At 35.6% G+C, this 22,096-nt stretch overlaps 1 protein-coding gene across 1 annotated transcript in view; it reads right to left on the reverse strand.

The window, feature by feature from the left end:
• CCSER1 (coiled-coil serine-rich protein 1) overlaps window positions 1-22,096 on the reverse strand; it is a 939,806-nt gene that overhangs the window by 552,848 nt on the left and 364,862 nt on the right. The window contains exon 7 of the mRNA XM_012724198.1: window positions 6,842-6,925. Within this exon, the coding sequence (XP_012579652.1) occupies window positions 6,842-6,925 (84 nt within the window). The remainder of the gene's footprint in view (window positions 1-6,841; window positions 6,926-22,096) is intronic.

Below are 22,096 nucleotides of genomic sequence, written 5' to 3' on the forward strand. Positions count from 1 at the left end.
TGCTTAAAACTTTGTTGTTTTAACAATGTGACAATGAATGATCATGTAAAAAAATAATGATTTTTAATAAACATAATATATGCTTAATGAAAGTTATAAAAGATATCATTTCGGTGACTACTAAATCATACACTTATGTAATATTTTTATGGTTTTTATGGTTGTTTTAGTTTTTAAAACAACATAAAATTTAACATAAAAAGATCAGAATTGAAGATACTATTAAAATTCAGTGAAATGTTTTATAACAGACTAAATTTTACAGGTATCCTTTCAAAAATATATAACTCACAATTTACATTCTATGAATTTTGTTAAGATCTTAAGTATAAATACAACTCAAAATGGTTATATTAAATGATATAACTGAAGTAACAAGTTCCAGTATTTTATCTTCACAGTAACTATGCTAAAACTGCTTATTTAAATTTATTATTGAATAAAGTGATACATAATATCACAGGGATTAGAGATATAAATTGAAGTTAAGGTTTGCTGCATATGTTTCAACTCTATAACTGGCATTCTCCAAATAGACTTCCATTTAAAAAATTAATTTTATTAGGAGATGATCAATTTTAAAAAAAATGACACCTGAAGTTTTACAGAATGTGTGTATGTGTGAATGTTAGTGTGTGTGTGTGCACGTGTAAGTAAACTATAAAATCTGGGATTAATAAATTAAATATAGACCAACAAAAATACTTTTCAGGTTGAACTCATCACTGTTATATTCAGAATTTTTGGTCAAGAGTGAAATACAGATGATGCTATTCACAAAGTTTTATTATTATTTCAAATGCACGATGTTCCCTCTTGTTAGAATTATTTGGTGATTAAGGGTAACTAATAGTTTTCACGAATTTCTACCAAATATAAATGTTGTGATGTTGCTAAGCAGAAAAGATCACCAATGGTTAATGTGGGAAAATTTGCCTTGAGATACCTTTATTGATTGTTGTACTGAAGGATGTATTAAAGTATATATTAATTCATAGGAATAACAAACTTTTCTGCTGAGAAAACTTATTCTGTTTCTAGATGGCATCCCATTTAGAAAGATCTTTTCCATAGAAATGTATGGTTCCACTAAAATCAGCTAGAAATGAATAAAAATATCCAAAGGGGAGAATTATAAATGGTAGAAGTCATAAAAGTTTAGAATCATAAATTACTGACTTTTCTAACTTTTTAATTATTGACTTTTCTAACTTTTTTAATGTGATCAAGCATACAAATCCATTTAATATTTTTGACAGAATATAAGTAAAAGGTGCCCAGATACCTCCCTAACGGTGTAAGGGATTAAGTCTAAGTACTATGAAGCTTTCGACAGCCACTGCAGCAAGAGTTTGATTCCCAGTCATGGAGCTGACCCACAAGTAGATCTCTCATGTCTTGCCTGCTGTTCAGCAATGTATTGTTCTATTCCCTACTCTGTCTTCAGTGAATCCACTCACAACCCCCACCCCAGGATCTCTGGCCTGTATCTCAGTTCTTGTATGTATAAATCTTTAAAAAAAAAAAAACCCATGCCAGATAACTCGTAAAACAAAACAGAAAATTCATAGCATGGTATAGTGTGCTGATCCCATTAGGACAATTCAATTTCACTCTTCAGAATGACAAAATTAATACTAATATTTTACTTATAAGTTGTCTTCATTTGCAAAATTTCTGGCACTGTTTTTAAGCCCAACCATAGTAATTAGTGGATAAATCTACTACTTTAAAAAATAAATAAAATAGAGCTACACTTCACCACCAGCACTTATGATAGGCCTCTTGGATTTATTTTAGGCACAAGAAAGTAATGTTTACAGTATACTTCAGTTTTCTACTAGCAATAAAATCACACTGTACCTACAACATGAGCTTCACTAAAGAAGTGAGAAAATAATATAACATATTCTATTAAGTGAGAACAATGTGTTTCTGTGTCACAGCATTAAGGTTAATAAAATTAAACTTAAGCTAAAAAATAATATATAATAAATGTCATTTATTGTCATTAATTCTAATTAAATATACTTACTTTGAGCTACTATGTTTAGACATTTGGCCTAATCTGTATCTATGCACTAAATGTCTTCATGGTGTAAATCATAAAAGTCCCCAAATATGTGTTCTCGCTGTGAGAGTCATATGTTTAAATATATAATAAGGTCAATATATTTCACAAATCAAACACAAACATATTTCAACATATTGATCCAACATTAATTAAGTAATAAAACCACTTCCCCTACATTACTGATGCCAAATGGTGGTTCTTTTCCATACCTGCAGTAATTAATTCCTTCCCCAGTTACGAAGATACTTGAGTAACTTTCAATGCGGGTATGAAGCATATGTCACAGCTTTCATTGCATTTCCTACTTTGATCTGAACGTTAATAGTAGTGACTAGCAGTTATCTTGTCTAAGTTGATTGAATAGTTTTATTCTTAGGGGTGACTTTTTGCCAACAAGAATCTTACAGAAAATTATAATATGGAAAAACAGTTGTTATATCTTATTATTAGGTGCTTGTGGCTAGAAATAGCACTCCATAAAACTCTCTGCTACTCTTATTTCTTTGTTACACTGAGTGGTCCTATTGTACAAATTTCATGTGTTAAAGTCCTAACCCCTAAAGTAATGATATTTGGGGGTAAGCTGCTTAGAAGAGGACTAAAGTTAAATTATTTCATGATATGGGAACCACAGAGAAGGGTCCCTACTCTCATAAGAAGGGAGAGAGTCACAAAAACATTCACAAGCTCTTTATCTCTTTCTCTCCTTCCTTTTCTTCTGCCCCTAAAGGACAGGACTTATGAGGGTATGAGAAAATAGCTGTTCATGAACTAGGCAGAAAGGCCCCACCAGATGTTGAATCTGTCAGCAATTTGATCTTATACATCCAGTAACCAGAACTATAATGTCTGTTAATACACTGTTTATATAAATATATTTTTATAGCAACCTAAGCAGACTAAGACATTTCCCCAACACATACAGATCACAGGGTAAAATTTACTAAGTTCATCTGAATTCTTCATGTATTTTTCAAAGAGCTATGCTTGTTTTTATTTTCTGTTATATGTAAATTTATATGTATATATATAAATCGTAAAGTTATACACTTTACATATATAAAGTAATATGTAATTGATATTAAAAGTAAAGCACTACCAAATTATATAAAACTGAAATTGAATATTCTCAGGTTACCTAAAAATTATTAATCTAGATTTTCTATGCACATATTTTTATATGTTACCACACTTTATGTAATTCTAAATTCTGATTTTTCTCCTCCATTAATTCTTTTTTTTTTAAATGTACAACTCCTGGGCCCTCCCTGGTGGCACAATGGGTAAGGGTGCAGCACTGCAAGATACCCCTGCCAGAGAGGAGATCCACATGGTGCAGCAGACCTCTCCTGACCTGCCCACTGCTCCCCTCTGCAGTATACTTCATCGATCTGCCTGTCCTGCTCCCCACTCTGTCTCTGGTGAATCTCCTCACAGCCCCTGTACCTCTGGCCTGTACCCCAGTTCTGTATGTATAAATAAATAAATATTTTAAAAAATATATATTCAACTCCTCCAATACAAATTATATGTAAACTATAGTTTAATCAAATATTTTATACTCTAATTTTTAATATTTACTCTTTAATATTAAAATATGCAACATTTATTTGTCTGTTTAGAGTCAATAAAATACATCAGTAAGTATGCATACAAATTTCAAGGAAAGTAACTGGTTTTGTAGAAATTATTCTTAAGAATACAATTCACTTTTTCTTTAAAGTACTTGAAACTGACTATAAAAATACTCATGTTATCAAAGCAGCTAATAATGTGGACAAATTTCCCAAACCACATCAACATATAATCTAAAATCAAAATTAATGTTTTCAGTCTGTTAGTGTATTTCTGCTTTGTAAAATCTACCAACCTAATGAGAAAAAAAGTTGAATCAAGGTAATCAATCTGATATGAAAGCAAAAAATAAAATGATAATGTTTCAAAAGTACATTTAGTGCTAGAAAAAGCACCAAAGGGGGAAAACAAACAAACAAAAAAAATAGTAGCTATTTTTTCTACAGTTTTGCTTGTTAAGATTTAATAGGCGTGAGTATATGCTGTGAAATAAAATCTGCCCTTACCTAACTCATGTTAAGGCTCCAATCCCTAATGTAATACTTGGGAGATGACTGGGGTTAGATGGGGACATGAAAGCATTGTCCTTGTGTCAGACTAGTTCCTTATAAGATGGCACATGAATGTCTTTTTAGGCCTTTCCTTACTGTGCACTGAGCAAAGGACTTGCAAACACCCACCTAGAAGTTACTATCTTCAAGGTGGAAAGAGTGCTTTTATCAGAACTCAATCATGCTGGCACCCTGATCTTGGAATGGGGGTGTGCTAAATGTAGCATACTAGTCTCTATCAGGCACCTTGCAAGTTAACAAGAGCAGGACACTTGATCACACTTGGCAATGTGTATAAGTCACAAAGTATGCTGGGAATACCATGTGCCTTTGACTGATATACTTTGCACCCCAGAGACTCACAGTGGAACCCTTGTTAGTAAGATTGGAACTACATGTGGAAGTCAAGAGTATGATTTACCATATTAGTGGACTCACACTCCCTGAAGCACTAAATAATATAATCATTTTCAGTTTGACCCACTCTTTTCCCTATCAATAAAAAGGCCAGTATCTTGCTCTTTGAGCAGCATTCTGCATTGCACAGCCTGCTCCATGACTCTCACTTCTTTCATTAGTGCAGTGTTGCCTATGCTACATTGGTCTTCTAGTCTTCAGGGTCGCCAAAAATAAATCTGCTGCTGAAACCACCCAATTTATGGTATTTTGCTGTGAAAGCCATTGCAGGCTAAAACAAAATGCAAATATCTGTTTATATAATAGTGAAAGGAGAGGTCCACCCATTGTGCAAAACCTTTGTTTTTGACATTGGTAAATATGATTTAATTATAATACTCCAAATTGTAGTTTCTCATAAAGGTAACTGTGCCTGGGGCATCTAGAGAGAAGAGGGCAGGGATGCTGTTAAATATCCTCTAAGGTACATGACAGCCACTTACAACAAAGAATAATCTGGCCCAATACATCAATATTGCTGTTGCTGTGAACCCTACTCTAAAGTTAAAGGACTTTTATTAAAAACATACAAAATAAAACAAACAAACAAAAAAACTCTTTTGCTCCAACCCCCAATTCCATCTCAGTAACTTTTCAAATCACCTGGAACTATTAAAGTGAGAGAGAGCTTAAGTAAACAAATAATCATGACAAATGCAACTGTATTAACAATTGTTAGATAAAGCCCCTATGTGTGTATAATTACACCCATGTTTGTTTTGTGATATATACATAGGTAAAAATGTTAATGATAAACATAGTCAAAACTTCTACTTATCTCGATAAGTAGAAGATAAGTAGAAAACTAAGATGGTGCTAATGAATTCCAAATCATGACAGCCAATATCTATCTAAAACTTTTTCCAAGTTTATATCTAAAAGAAGCTTTCTGTGACAAAATAAATGATACTCGGCTATGTTAAAAATGATTATTCCATATTTTAAATAAATACCTGAATGAAATTTTACTCAACTTAAAGATGGTATTGTGTGACATAAAACAAAGATTGACTAATAGTATATACCTATAGAATTGCATTAAATATAGAAATGGTTTTCTTACAAAAATAGATACAACTTATAAATCATATGCTTAAATATTTATAAAAGGTTACTCTGCATAATTTAAGGACATGTTCATGTTGTATATAACATCATTACTATCTTGAGTACTGTTTACTAGCTGCCCAAAACTACAGTAATATGCTCATGAGGACAATAATCAACATTAACCCAATAATGGAAAACAGTTTAAGTAAAGGCCAAGTTTCAGTAAAAGCACTGTAGTAGTCAAGAGTCAGTAAAATATGCTCTAAATTTGTCTGATAAAGCATAGATATATTAAGATTCCTTACAAGTTTTATTTCTGTAAAGTCTAATCTGACATCATAAAGACTTAAAAGATTAACTAGAATTTGATTGTTGATCTTTATAATGAGTCAGGGTTAAGCATGTCTTTATTTTACTTGTGTTTGTAAGAACTCTTGATAAACAGTTTCTTTCCCATATCTTCCTATTTCATTCTTGTTTCAATGAACTATTATTTTGTAGTTATATTTAAAGAAAATGTGTTTTAATGTGAAATATGTATATATATATAAATGAATTGAAAACACTTAAAAAATATTGACTGTAAATTTTATTACCTACTAAATGTGTTCTATGTTAGAAATTATGATGTATTGTGTTTTCTAGGATGTCATGCTGAAAAAACTGAAAACAACTATATACATTTCACAATTTTATATAATTTTGTATTATTTTGGATTTTACAATAACCATTTAACTATTTTACATGTTAATTGTTTCCAAATGAGAAGATGCAAATGGGATGTGTAAATTGGACAAAGGGAAGAAATTATGTGGTAAAGAATAGACTTGGACTTACAGTGGTGAACTTAATGCAGTAGATATTTTTATATACATGTTGATTGTCAATGTTGCATACTTAAAACTTATTTAAGTTAAAATGAAACATTGCTTTAATAAAATAAAATAGGTATCCACTTTTAAAAAAGTCACAATGTGTTAATGTATTTTGAAAAAATACATTATGAAACAAAAATATATTTTTGTGTACAAGATAATTGAGTACTTGCCTTTACAATGTATGATTGTAGGGTTTAAAATTAATAACTTTGTAACTTTGTAAGGAAAGTGTGGGACAGCTACTGTAATCACTTACCAGCTCTTCCTGAAGCTGGGAGATGAGTTCATCCCTCTCTTTCAGCTGCAGCTTCAGCACTGAGCATTCATCTTTCATTATATCCTATAATAACATCAAAGAGACAGTATAATAGGCTTAGCCCTTTCACTTTGCTCTTGATAAGGAAAGTTAGCATCAGATAGTAAGAAATAATTGCATATGACTAATGAAACTTAAGTTTCCTCTACAGTATAATTTTTCCATAATAAATTCTAAGTTGCAAAATAAACTTAATGTATCCACAAACATTATCAATGTTATCAATGACATATATACACATCTGCACACGATCCAGTTTAGCTCAGCCCAGGGTCAGCTATACCACTGTTTTCCTCTGCCCACCTTTGTCAACCCATACCTTAAAAACTCATTCCTAACTTCCTTGTGGGAGTGAAGGTGAAATGTTGTTCTCTGGCCCTATCTCCTTTATGCTCAAGTATAAGTCTTTACTATACTTTGCTGGTGTAGTAGACACTCTCTAGTGTAGTCTTTCTCCTAGAGTTTTTCCAGACCCATATTTGTTAGTGTTTATAACAGTCCTGTTTCTCCCTTAAAGCTCTGGTTTCGTGAATAATTTATACTCATCATTTTTAACATTTAATGTCATTTTTAATATACAGAATCCATAGATTCTATATATGATATGTTTTGTATCAGCATCAAAATGTCTTAGCTTCAAAATACAAAATCACAGGCTTAAGATGTAAGAAGTAGGCAACCCCCTGGTGGCACAGCGGGTTAAAGCACAGCACCAAGAAGCTAAAGCCACTTCAGCATGAGTTCGATCCCCGCCATACCCTGGAGGTGATCCACGTGGCTAGGCCTCTCCTGACCTGCCTGCTGCTCTCCTCAGCAGTGTACTTTGTAGATCTGCCTGTTCTGCTCCCCGCTCTGTCTCTGGTGAATCCTCCCACTGCCCCTGCACCTCTGGCTTATACCCCAGTTCTGTATGAATGAATAAATAAATCTTAAAAAAAAAAAAAAGAAGTAATCACGTTTTAAAATCAGGGTGATCTAAAATCAAATATTTAAACTAAACAACTTAGTGACTTAAAGGTAGTTACCTAACTTTGTTGTCACCATGGACATTCCTATGTAGGTTAATGATAAAAATGACACTATGTTACATAATTACTGAGGGAGAACAGAAATACAACCCCACAATGTGCTGCTTCTATATTTTGATGGTTTTAATCTGAAGGTAATAAGAATCTAGAAGACTCAGAAAATATTTTATGCTTTGATTTGTTTGATTTTGACTCTCCCTTAATTGCCTAAAATAATATATAGAAAGGTTCTATGCCAGGAAGAGAGCTATCATCATCAGAGAGAGGGAACGTAGGGTCAGGAAGGTTATATATAACCAACTTTGCAACTACTTCACTAATTTACTACCCCATCTCTAAATTCTTTGTGTTGTCAATTTATCACATTTTTTTTTTCTGAACATTTTAATAGCTGCCTGCTTTGCTCACTTATTTGAGTCATATCTTTAGGGTTCCCATTTGTCTGAAATGTTTTGGGTCCTATCAACAGTCCATTTGAATTTAACTTTTAGATAAGCCAAAGAACATAGAAGGGAAAAAGGAAAAGCTTTCCTTTTCTACATAACAGAATTCTATTGTATTAGTACTGTTGGGACATAAAGGGAAATTCCTGTATCCCTCTGTGATCTTTTATGTCTAGCATAGTAATCAAAACATCATATGGGGGCAGAAGAAGAAAGGTGACATTAGTAATATTCACACAGAGAATTTAAATTACACAGATTACACTTTCAGTCCAGAGGACAGGGTGAAAACCGTGAACAAAGGGATGAGTTAGCAACCTGGGTCACCAAAGGGAGAAAGAGAGAACTTCACATGACTAGGCGTTGACTTGATATTTGCTCTGAAACAAATGTGTTTCTCAGGTTAAGGGACAGTTCTATAGACAAACCTATGCCTGGATGAAGGTCCCAAATAAATTCTAGTTGTTAGAAGAACAGCCCACCCCTTGATATTTTAATATATTCCACTCCCATCTTCATACCAACCTCCAGCCCATCTCTCATGTGATGAGAACTATATCTCCCAGGGTGTCATGAACTCAAGTTTCTGTGTGGGACTGCTGGTGCCATGAACTCGAGTTCTGTGTGGGACTGCTGGGAGCTAGGGCAGAGTTACACTCTTGCTTGGCTTATAGCACACAAATACACTGAATTGCACCCTGGTACTGCTTGCTGGCAGGAACTATGTGTAGAGACAGTGGGAGAAAATAGTGGGGAAATAACTATATAGGTGGAAGACATGGGGGAGAGTGTTCCAGTCCTTGGAAGCTGTTAACTTAATCTCAAATTGGATTATGTGGTAATTTTGACTCTCTCCTTTTTCTCCAACTCTCTGGGACCTGTCTAACCCTTTCTTATGGTATCTTAGGTGTGTGGCAAGCTTGGCTGGGCTTTGCCCATGAGGCAGTAAGTAATTCAGAGAGCCTTATTGGGAAATTATATGAAATTATTTTTTTTTATTCTCTATGCCCAAAAATTCTATTCAGAATATCTTTTATACTAATAGTATGCTTCATTTGCCTTTTACATGTAGATGATCAGGCATGTCTTGAGTATGTGGCCTAATAGATTATGGTCTCTGGGTTTCAATCAGCCATGCACTAACATAGTAAAGAGTAGAGATCACTTTTTCAATTAGGGAAAAGACAAGAGTTTCTTCTCCTTAGCCCCCCAGGGACTCACTTGATCTTATCTCAAAATAAACTGCATACCAGCTCTAAGGTGGCCAGCTATGAGAATATTGCAGGTATGGGGACCTATATCTCCAAAGTCTTTTCTAATAGCTCACATAATAAAAGTTAACTCAATAGGATAAACTACTGTCACTGTTTGAGTTCTTCAGGAAACATGTGCCTGTCAGAAAACTTCCTTCTTGAGGCAAAGTGGGTAGGCTCTCATACCTTTCTTTACTCAGGCGTTGTTTTAGCAACTACAAAAGTTAGATCTCAGCTGCTGTTTATTACCTTAATGTAATCAAACTCAACTGGAAAGTGAAGATGCTAACAGGTACAAGAGTCAGCTAGTAAGATGACATACAGCTGGGCAGAGTCCTCTATTGAAAGAGATCTGTACTTCAGGCTACTTTACTATAGGTTTTCTTTCTTTTTTTTTTTAAATATCAACTTTTTAAATATTTAATTTATATGCTTAACTAATATTTTGATATTTTTTAAATTTCAACTATATTGAGGCAAAAAGAAATTACACAGAAACTTGTTTTTCTAAAAAGCTATGCTTTCTATAATTCCCTGATTTTATCTTTTACAAATTTTTCATGAAGTCCATCTCACATCTGAAGGAAGAAAGAAATAATCTACACATACTAAAATGCATTGTTGAGCCAATATTTTGTTATGTTGGCACCTAGCATCGATATATTTACAAAATGTCAGTAACATTCATTTGCTTATAGTTTATTCATTCAACAATTATTATGCTGCAATTACTGTGCACCAGGTATTGCTCATTTTTTCTAAGTATTTTTATAAGGTTAAAATTTATTAATATAATTTTTTTTCTTAATTATTCAACTAGGATATGATATCATTTTATCCGTGAGCTTCTTCACTTACATATTTCCTGATTGTTGTTATTTTTAATGGTATTGTTTTTATTGAAGTAATGTTGGTTTACAACTCTGTATATGACTCAGGGTTATAAGTTCACATTCTTTAATGAATGTTACTGCCACACCCCATTACCAAAGATTAATTTTTTAAACACAATTTAAAAACACTGGCTTTTAAAAATGCACATCTCTAATTTCCTTAAATGGTAATACAATATACAAATAAAAGATACTATGGTAAACAAAATGTTTATCTCACAGCTTTAAATCGAGAAAGTCTATAGTTTAATATTTTGCATTTGTTTATAGGAACATCTATTAAATATATATCATATGTCATAAGAAGCTAATTTATAAAGATATTCTCAATGAATAACATTACCAATAAATTTTAGTTTCCTGGAATTTCATTTTTAGTTGTTATTTGTACCCATGTAACACTTAGTTTGAATGTCTCTGCATCACTTAGTACACAAAAATAGTCCTCAAATAATACTTTCAGATAAAGACTGACAGCAATATTTCCTCAATATTCTCATGTTGCAAAACCCTAGGAAATATTGGACAAGATGCTTTACTGAGTTGGAAGTTTAGTGATGTGTAGAGTTAACTGGATTTTAATATTTTTGATTTTTAAAATAAGGCTGTTCTATTAACCTGTAGGCTAATATAAACAATTTAACCTTGTGCTTAATTAAATGCATATTATTCATTGATAGGCAAGTACCTAACTTAATAATTATGACATCTTTGTTTCTTTCTCAAGTATAATTAATTTTTAAGGCTAAAATTCAATTCTATTAGCTCTGAATTCAATAATTATTCATAAATATGGAACTCATGGTGTGAGAGATTAAAGATGGCTATAATCTGTTACTGCTGATGGAGTTTAATCTTATTTGCTTGGGTCTGAGCTGGTCCTAATGATTCGCTTGACCACTAAGTATAATGTAAATAACCCTGAATGTCTTTCAGGGATAGAATGTCTTTCAGGGATAGACTCTTATAATGGTTCTTCCAAAAGTCATGGTGAGAACAGCTTCTGCTGTTCTGACAGTGACATATGAAATGCCAAAGGACACTCAGCATCAACTGCCAGTCACAAGGGCGTGGGATCTTTCCTAGCCCAAGAAGAGCTATCAGGCAACCAAAGCTCCAGACAATATTTCATCCTAAAAGTCAGAATCGAATCATACCCAAATTCTTGAATAACAAAGTTGTAGAAAAAAGCAGAAAGGTATATTAATAAGTTCTCTGGGAATTTGTTATAGAGATCATGAGAACATACAACCAAACTCCAAATTACTATAATTTGAGTTATGACTCCTACTTGTATAAAGTGGAGGTAGCTAAATTTTAAGTAATAAATTTTATGATTCATGTCTTTTGTGATTTAATTTGTGCTGAATTTACAGAGTAACCTTCCAGTAGGACATTTTAAGCATATTTATTTATGCATACAGAACTGGGGTACAAGCAAGAGGTGGGGTGGTGAGAGGATCACCAGAGACAGAGTGGGAAACAGAACAGGCACATCCATGAAGTACACTGCTGGGGGGGAGCAGCAGGCAGGCTAGGAGAGGTCTGCCACGCCATGTGGTCACCTCCTGGGGGGATCCAACTCTCACTGAAGTGGCTGCGGTTAGCTTGCAGTGCCGAGCCCTTACCTGCTGCGTCACCAGGGAAGACCTGTCCCAAATTCTTTTAGCTAACTCTAGTCTGAATATTTTCTAATCTATTTTTTCATGTGATTAGAATTGGCTCACTGTTTAAAAACACTTTTGTAAACAGAAATAATTGCCAAAAGTTCAAGGCAATTAGAATTTGCCTGACTTTAAAATAACATTATGCTGAAATTAGAATTATAGAGTCTAATGATTTCTAAATCACAAATCTCCATATAATTCTTCAGATAAAATTACGAGCAAAATTCTTGACCACTAGTTACAAGCATCTGTCAAATCTGCTATTGAATCACTGTCACTATAGACGGCATTTCACTCTGAGGGCTTTACTTTATGACTTTTAAGTGTTTTTTTTTTTTTTAATTCTTGTAAATGAGGTCAAAAGGATAAAAAAAGCAAAGGAAACAGACAAGTCTTTCAGAGCAAACAAGAACAGGATGTTATGAACAAGTGAAAAAAAAAAAGAGAAATATGGCAGGGAAGAACACATGAAATGTACAATAATTGACAAGTATTTTTCAACTCCATGTAAATAACTGACCTCGCATACTTATGTCACCTTAGCCTAGAAGCCTCTTGCTGCTGCAAAAATGTTATCTAGTGAAATAAAGCAGGATCATAAGAGGAACTTAATTTCAAATATTTAAAACAATCTATAAAACTTTAATTCTTAATTATTGAGCTTGGCATATTTGAAAAGAAAACTTTGTAAATCATTTTAGTACCAATAATTGCTCCACGAGTTATAAAAAATATTTTTTTTACATTCAGTTAAAAATATTTTAGATTTGACATACACTTAGGAAGTTAACCAATATTCCATTGACTTACAGTAATACGGTGCTTTTTCTAAGCATTGCTCATAGAACTACAAATTATAGGCATGATAGATATTCAAAACTGTTAAAGGTGGGTGTCTTTTTTTTTTTTTCTTTACAGACTTATTTACTTATGCATACAAGAACTGGGGTGCAGGCCAGAGGTGAAGAACAGTGAGAAGATTCACCAGAGACAGAGTGGGGAGCAGATCTACTAAAATGCACTGCTGAGGGAAGCAGCAGGTGGGCCACGAGGGGTCTGCTGTGCCCTGTGGTCAGCTGTCTGGCTTGGGAGCATGCTTATAATGCAGAGGCTGGCAATTCCCAATAGTGTTGAGACTTTATCCCTGCCTCTAGGGAGGTTCTAAAGTGGTTATCTTTGAATGTGTTTTACAGAATAGGCTCTTTATTAATGAACAGAAGGGTACATTTCTAAGATAGTAGAGCTTTAAGTATAAAAATGAAGCCAAGAAAACAAAGCAAATGTCAAATAAGAGAACCACTATAATACAAAACCTTCAATTTGTGTTCATCAACCTCTCAACAAAATCATTTTGATCCTATCCTTTTTAGAAATAGTCAAAAACACTAGCCTGTAGTGAGGAATTTGCTAAGATTTTGAAACAGTCACATGAAAGAGTAGGCTTGTCCTTTATAAGTATTACTGTCCTTTTAAATTCACATTATTGCACTAATTAGGAAAAAAAAATGAGTTGCATATCTTTTAATATACTCTATATACTTAAGATGACTTTCTGCACCACAGAGGACACAGCATGTTAACCCAGGTGATGATCCTTATAAAAAGTATCTATTTTTTTTAACTTTTCCATTCTTCATTTCATCCAGGTTTGTTATGTGAACATTAGAATTTATATGTAAACCTATAAAAACCAATAGTATTTTCTAAAGACTCCTTTAAAATATAGTATTATAAAAGGTAGAAGGATGAAACCCACAAAGATCTCAGTGCCACAGAGTGAGTGAGTTAGCATGACAAACTAGATTCCTGATCTCCTAAAAACCCTTGGGGTAATGGATGAAAATCAATTATAAACTACATTTAAAATACCAATGTCTTTAAAAATTCATCAATGACTTTTCAACAGAGAAATTCAACAAGAAATGACTTCATGAGGTTTTACTCTAATACCAGCATTTTTTTCTCACAGAAGCCAGCCCCAATTGTCACAGCCTAGCTCTATCTCCTAAGCAAGGTAAATGATGTTTATGTAGTCCTCTCCCAAATATGAACTATATGGAAAATTTGAAATGCTTCTAATTTTTAAAGATGTAGTTATTTATGCATACAGAGCAGGAATACAGGTCAGATGTACAAGGGCAGTGAGAGGATTCCCCAGAGTGGGGAGCAGAACAGGCCGACTGACAATGTACACTGCTAAGGGGAGCAACGGGTGGGTCAGGAAAGGTCTGGCATGCCATGTGAGTCACCTCCAGGGTGGAGATAAAACTCATGCTGAAGTGGATTTAGCTTCTCAGTGCTGTGCGAAGAGGGAGGGCCAGAAATGGTTATAATTTTTAATTAAGAATTGTTAAAATGTCCTTTCTGTTACAAAGATATACTCACTGCTTTTCATAATCTAGGTAAGGAATAGTAAATATTTTATACTCAGCATTGAATGAAGCAAGATAATTTTGCTTGACTGTAACTATGAATAGTTTCTGGAAAGGGAAAATAATCTAAATCAGGGACCACATTCTGTTCCCCACTTGAATTATCTATCACAGTTTTGTTTTACTGAGAATGCTAGCTTCACCCATTTTTGAGTTTTTGAATGGCTGCTTAAACCCACACTCTACACACTTCCCTACTGAACCCTCACATTCAGGGACCATCATGTGCCAGATTAACTGGGCCAGATACCAGTAACCAAGTAACAGCTTCTATGCCCCAGTCCCAAACACTTGAGATGTTGTACGGCCTGGAAACCACAGTTTTTGCCATCTACCAATTGCCCTGCACAGCTCTAGTTTGCTGTCACACTGGTTTTTCTGGGTTAATCTCCCACGGATCTGACATTCTCTCCAGAAGGAGCTACACATAACAAAGTTTTGCTTTCTAAATATTTTCATTCATTTATGCATACAAGAAATGGGGTGGCAGTCAAAGGTTGGGGGAGAAGGGTGTGAAAGGGTTCACCAGAGACAGAATGGGGAGCAGAACAGGCAGATTGACTGAAATACACTGCTGAGGGGAGCAGTGCATGAGACAGGAGAGGTCTGCTGTGCCATGTGGGTCATCTCCCTGGTCTGGGATTGTACTTGTGCTGCAGTGGCTGCCAACAGCTTGAAAGTGCTGAAACTCAACCCCTCTGGCACCATGGAGCACCCAATTCTGTCTTGTTTCTGAGTGTTGGTGTGTTATTTACACCATTAAAAGAATCTTCAAATTGAATAAAATAATGCTGACAGGTGGGGCTATCCTTTGTTATTCTCCTGAGACAAGGGAGTTGGGCCTTCAGATAGAATGAAAGGTCTTTGTGATTGATAGTAGGCACTGCTTGGCTATATACAAGCAGTGTAGGTATTTTTTTTTTTTTTTTTTTTTTTGCGGAATAAAGTGAGAATAAAGGCTTTCTCAGATTAAAAAATAGTGTGAAATCTAGAAAAGTTCGACATCCTTAGTATCAGATGATTCTAAAAAAAATAGGGGCAACTTATTTTATAGGTTGCTGAATTATGAAAGTGATAAAAACTACATAAGTAAGTAATGTTTTAGATCTCCCTACCCCCCAACCTACACACACACAACCCCTCCCAAGAATCTGGCATATTTCTAAATTTAGGGAAGGAGAAATAGTAGAAAATTCAATGGTATGTTGTATAGGAACCATGTCTAATGTGACTCAATACAGTAGTGGTTTCAGGCAGTCTGGGAGGTCAGAAAACTAAGCTACAAAAAAGACATGAACATTAGTTGAGGCTACAAATAATAGCTACAAAACACAAACTAGCAGGAGATGGTAAGGGAAAGGACAAAGGTCCTACTTTATTCTTTTTAGAGCACTAATGGATAGCAACAGTATACAGAGTAGTATCTTCAAATACTCATTATATGGACATTGTTAAACAAGAGTCTTTTAAGATAAAATATACATGAATTTAGAATAGTAGCTCTTTCAGCTTATGAAGTAGATATGCTTTTGAATAGTTACACAGTAAAAGCCTGTATAATGTGCTTCAATGGATAATTAACTTGCATTACAAAGCAAAAAAAATTTAAAGACCCTATATTTTACATTTAAGAGTGCCGAGTTTTAGATTATCATGAAATAATAGTAAATGATCCTAGAAGCTATAGCCTATATAGTAGAAAACCTATGCACTTATTAATGTTTTTGTGTTATCTCTTGCTGTTTCTCAATCTGGGAAAGATCTGAAACACTTGAAACATTATGTGTCACAACTTAGCTGTGTGACCTTGAATAAATTAACTACTAACAACAGACCTACAATTACTGGAATGCTGATTTAAGTAATCTCCAGTGTATTACACATATCACTGGAGGGCACAACATTTTTACCATGAACATGCTATTAATCACATTTTTGGGTATTTTAACAGCTGTCCTATATCATAGAATGTATTATTGAAATACCCCCAGCTTTACAATGTCAAAGGTAATGGTTTATACTACTCAATTTATATTTATATCATAAAATGGGTCTCATGATATGTATATTTTGTTCACAGTGAAAATCATTTGAATACATATATCTTGAATAGAGATACTCAAATACATATATTAATAAATTAATAGGAGGTGGCACCCCAAAGTTCTGCCTTACCTCTTTAGAGAGACAGTGATGGAGGATAAGGATAGAAAAAACTGGCAAGTCAGCACCACAAGAGCAGAAACCTGGCTCACACAATATTGAGAACTGGAGGTGGAGTAGAAAGAGGTAGCATAGCCATTAACTCAGCAATAGGAACTAAGACCCATAGGTGCCAATGCCTACACATCAAACTGCTGTAGGGACTGTCTGGAGCTCTGACCTTAAAGTGAAGATATGGAGATTGAGGGCCATTTTAGAAATGTGGCCCCATTCAAATTCTACATAGTCTACACAAAGTCAACAACAAACCACTCCACAAAGGAATGGGCCCCACCAAAGAGAAGAATATACCAGTGCAAACTATGCAGGTGCTGCTTTTCACCAACTCTCTCCCTTAGCAGGGCAGCAGCCTCCTGCCTGCCTGTGACTTGCACCTGTGACTTGTACCAGAGTTTATCCAGCAGCAGAAGCTGCTCTCCTCAGGGCAGACTGCCTGCAAACTTGCAGGCCTCTCTCATCAAGCCTGTCCCTTTCCAGGCAGCCCTTTCTGCCCATTTGTGTCTATGCAAGTGTCCTTTATTCTTCTCTTCCTTTTGGTTATAACTAACATCTCTATGTGGTGGAGAAATTCACCTGGGAACTTGCTGGTGTTAGTGAAACGGCAGCTCTGATCTAATTCTTCCAGTTGGAAACAGTTCTGCCAATAACAAGGATATGTTTGAGAAGGGACTCAGAGCTCCAGATGAGAACACAGTGGTTTGACACTGTAATTTAAACCTCACGATACTCTTACAAAAGTTTAAAAGTCACTTGGTCTGTGATTTTAGGTAGCTTGTCACAAAGTGATAGACTAATTGTGTAAGAGAATCGGAGAAGACAACCTTAAGAAAGGGATATGTAAGTATTAATTCAAAGTGAATCAGTAAGTGCAAGTATATCCAGGAAACTACATGGTCATGAATATTCCTGAGGGCAGGAAAAGCCAGGGAAAGATTTGGTGACAAGACCCTAGTGTTTGGAGAAGTATATGTTGATGGTTAGAGAAAATTGAGGGCTAGATTATGGATGACTGTCATGAGCATACTGATGGCACTGATATGTTGTCGGATGCTATCAGTGACTGAACACAAAACGTCCATATAAACTTGAGTTTTTTCAAGGTATGTGGAGAACTCTTATTTTGCATCTGTTCAAGAAAATGTCTCATTCTAAGTAAGTGTTGTTGGTTATTAAAACTGCTATGTAGCAAACTGGAGTAGTCTATACTTTTTTGCCTCTTCTTCAACTTCAGCTACAGGGGGTGACTTCAGATTACACCTGTGATACTTCTGCGGTTGCAGCCCAACAACTGGCTTCTGAAGGTACACTGTAGGCACTAGCTATGTAGGTGTAGCCAGGAGGACACTGAACAGGTTTTCTATGATTTGGAACTGAAGATGTAAGAGAAACAGGCAGTTACCTGCTACATGATTATCAAAATAAAAGCTCCTTCCAAGAAATGAAAACTGATAGAACAAAGATTTGTGTATTATAGATGAAAAGGCATGAATAGATTGAAAGGTTCATGAGAACAATTCACTAAAGAATTGGAAGGTACAGAAAAAAGAATAATGGAGGCAGGGAAATTTGTCCAGTGTTAACGGACTGCGACCAGCACATAGTCAGAAATGCTAGCTTTTAGTAGACAGAGTATTCATTAAAAAGGACATAAGGCCCTCCCTAGTGGTGCAGCGGGTTAAAGCACAGCACTGAGAAGCTAAAACCATTTCCGCATGAGTTAAACTCCGGCCTGCCCTGGAGGTGACCACATGGCTACGCAGACTTCTCCTGACCCGCCCGCTACTCCCCTCAGCAGTGTACTTCGTTGATCTGCCTGTTCTGCTCCCCACTCTGTCTCTGGTGAAGCCTCTAGCCACCCCTGAATCTCTGGCCTGTACCCTAGTTCTATATGCACAAATAAATCTTAAAAAAAAAAAAAAGACATAAAATAATCTTTCGTTGACAGTTTTCAGTGATAAAAAATCCTCTTTTTAAAAACCTTTAACTATGTAGCACACATTGAAATATTGACTGTGTTCCTTCAAAATCCATATATGGAAGGACCAGCCCTTTGTAAGGACATGGTTTAGATCAAGCTTTCTTCACCTCCCACCCCCAGACTCTGTGGTGGCCACCTGTGGTTTTAGTCTTCCTAGATTTCACTAAACACTCATGCTAAAATGTTATTGTAAAAAGTGGGAGCACAAGCACAGGGCATGCACATCTGTAAATATGGACAGTTGGGCCAGGGAATCATTATGAGAGAGAGAACAGAGAAAAGAGAAGCTATAGAGAAAGAGAGTATGTGGCGATTGTGAAGGCTGGACGTCTTATTACCTTCTTGCCTCCCTAACTGCTTCCTGGCCCACTGGTCTGCCTGTGGGTACCTGGTCTCCTGCTTCAGCATTAAAAGGGCCTTTCATATCCCCCGAGATCTCTAAGACTCCTTTTCCATTTGCCTGAATCAACAATGAATATGCCAGGCCTGTGAATAGTTGCCCAACATCCCCTTAGTACCCCAGATTGTAAAGTTATTTGGAAATAATCATTGTGGGTATAACTAGTTAAGAAAAGATATGAACAGGTAGGCATTTAATCCTGTACGGGTTTGTCTATAAAGAAGGAAACATTTTCACAGAGAGAAATGGATGAGGGAAACACCATATTGAAGACTGGAATTATATGTTGTCAAAAACTAAAGAACTAACAGAAGTTAGGTTAGACACTTCCCAAGTAGCTTCCCAAGCAGCAACCTGAAAACACTTTGTTCTTAGAGTTCTAACCTCCACAACTGTGAGAAAATACATTTACGTTGTTTCAGCTACTCTAAGATACTTTGTTACAGCAACTGTAGGAAACTATTACATAGACATGACAATAATTTTCAACTGCTGTACCATTTTATTGTTTATATGTATAACTGAGTTGATATATATGATTGTTCAGTAATAAATTAGCAAATAAAAAGAAAGGCTGGAGAAAATAAAGTACATAAACTATGACCTTTTTCTATTATGTTTCTTAACTTGGAGTGCTTGTGCTTATTTTTAACATAGGGTAATATTAGAAATGGATGGACTTATTAGCATATCTAATACAGTTATTTATTTAGTTAGTTATAAACATATAAACATATTGCAGCTTTTCCTTGGTCTATGTAGTCACTACTTGCTTCTTCAGCAAGTGGAATGGGGGTGTTGTTTACTTATGTAGCAGTATTTTTCCTTTATGTGATGCTAACCTCATCATTCAAATCAACCCCAGAGCTCACTGATGTGGTCCACTGTGCATTCGCTAGGACAGCACTGCCACTTTGTTGGCACTTGATGCTGATCAGAATGTGCTGACAAGTTAATCTCATCTACCCGCTTTGAAGTCTAATCATTATCTGATTAAGTTCATGAAAATATACTCATTTGTTCAATTTATTTTTCACACATGACAGAAATGTAGCAAGAAAACAATCACCTCATGGCAAGACAGATGATGTATATAAATAACCCTGATATCCATACCCTAGTCTCATCCCACTCCAACCCTGCTAGGTGAAGAAAGTCTCCTTAGAGTTTGAAAACAAAAGTGAAAATTAACAGGCATTTAAATGGAGCACTACAATGTCTAAATGTTGAAAGTAACCAAAGTATACAACAGTTAATTATTATTAAAGGATTTAAATCCATCCAAAGAAATATTACATAAGTATAAAAGTCATAGAGGTAAAGCCTAGGGTCAATGAAGATGCTGAGATCTTTATGCTGCTGGCCTCTGTGGCTATCACCTGTGGCCTTGAATGCAGGAGGCACTCAGGAATGTGGGCTTGGGGTGTGTAAGACTGATGGTGGACACCTGAAGTGCATTGTGTGTATGTCTAAGTGGGCACACCTGAGCTGAGAGACTGAGGTTATAAGGGTGGCATCACAGAGAGAACGGATGTGGCGGAGAATGGCTACGAGGGTAAGTGATGAGGAAGCCCAGAGGGAAGAGCGTATAGGGATTAGCAGGGGGCCCAAGTGGCTGTCTCCCTGCCAGCTTGTTCCTCCTGTGCAGTATCAAAAAACCTGTGGGAATGATGCCAAGAGCACCAACATTCTCTTTTAAGCTGCCTGAACTGATGGTAAATCTACCCAGCCTGGGATGGTTACAGATCCAATTCTGATGGTAAGAGGAGCAGTCTGAAGTATCAAGAGGGATGACGAGAAGGGAGAAGTCAGTGAGGCTGTGAATGGGGTTGGAGAGCACAGCAGATTATGGCGGTGGACTATGGTTACTTTGGTGGTAGGAGAGCTAAGATGACCACAACTCAGGGGAAATACTGTCAGAATACTTAAGATATAAAATAATGGTGCTTCATTCATAAAAAATAAATAAATAACTGAATACAAAATGAATGTTTCAAAAAGACATATACTTTGAAATGGAATTTAAGTGAAGCATAAATCACATACCTGAAAACATACAAAATTACAAAAATATTTGTCCTGCAATCATCCCAGGCTGGGCAAGTTCATTTCGATTTGGGTGGGTGAAAAGGAACCTCAGTATCTGAATGGACTTGGCGATCCTTCAAAGCTGAAGCAGGGAACCAAATACAGGCAGACAAGTAAGCAGGGAAGTGGGAGGCAGAGAAGCTAGCGGCAACCAGCTTCTGAGCTGATCTCCACACTCTCCCTCTGGCTTCTCCTCTCTCTCCATACTGAAACCCTTGGACCTCTCTGGCCTGGGTGTTCATATTTAAGTAGGAGTACACACCCCATGCTCTTAAGCTACTCCCCACAGTGGTCATGTCACAGACCTGTGTGTCCTGTGCTCAACCTCTTGGCCCAGGTGACACAATCACAGGTGTGCTTGTTCCCAGCACTTTTTGCAAGAACATGCCATCATGTGTGGGTAATGAAACCTGGGAAGAAACAAGGCTGCAGGTAAGTCTTAGGGCTATTTATGTGGTGGGAAAGCAAAAGGGAGTCTGAGCCACTCCATGTTCCCTGTACTGTTTTATTATGGTTTGGGAGCAATCTGTGGTTTACTTTCTGAATTTTCAGTAATGTACCTAACAATACAAATTATTAGTTCTGTAGCTTAGAAAAATGTTTGAAAAATATTGAAGAGGTATTTAACAATGTAACCTACTGAATCTATGGCACATAAAATATAGTCCCAGACTAATATTGTGTGCAAAGGGCACAATACTCCAGGACCCCCCCCCCAAAAAAAAATTACAACTAGGTATCTTCACTTATGTATCTTGAACATCATTACTAGAATACGTAGTTCAAAAAC

The sequence above is a fragment of the Condylura cristata genome, unplaced genomic scaffold, assembly GCF_000260355.1.
Source record: "Condylura cristata isolate star-nosed mole 26May11 unplaced genomic scaffold, ConCri1.0 scaffold00012, whole genome shotgun sequence".
Lineage (NCBI taxonomy): Eukaryota > Metazoa > Chordata > Mammalia > Eulipotyphla > Talpidae > Condylura > Condylura cristata.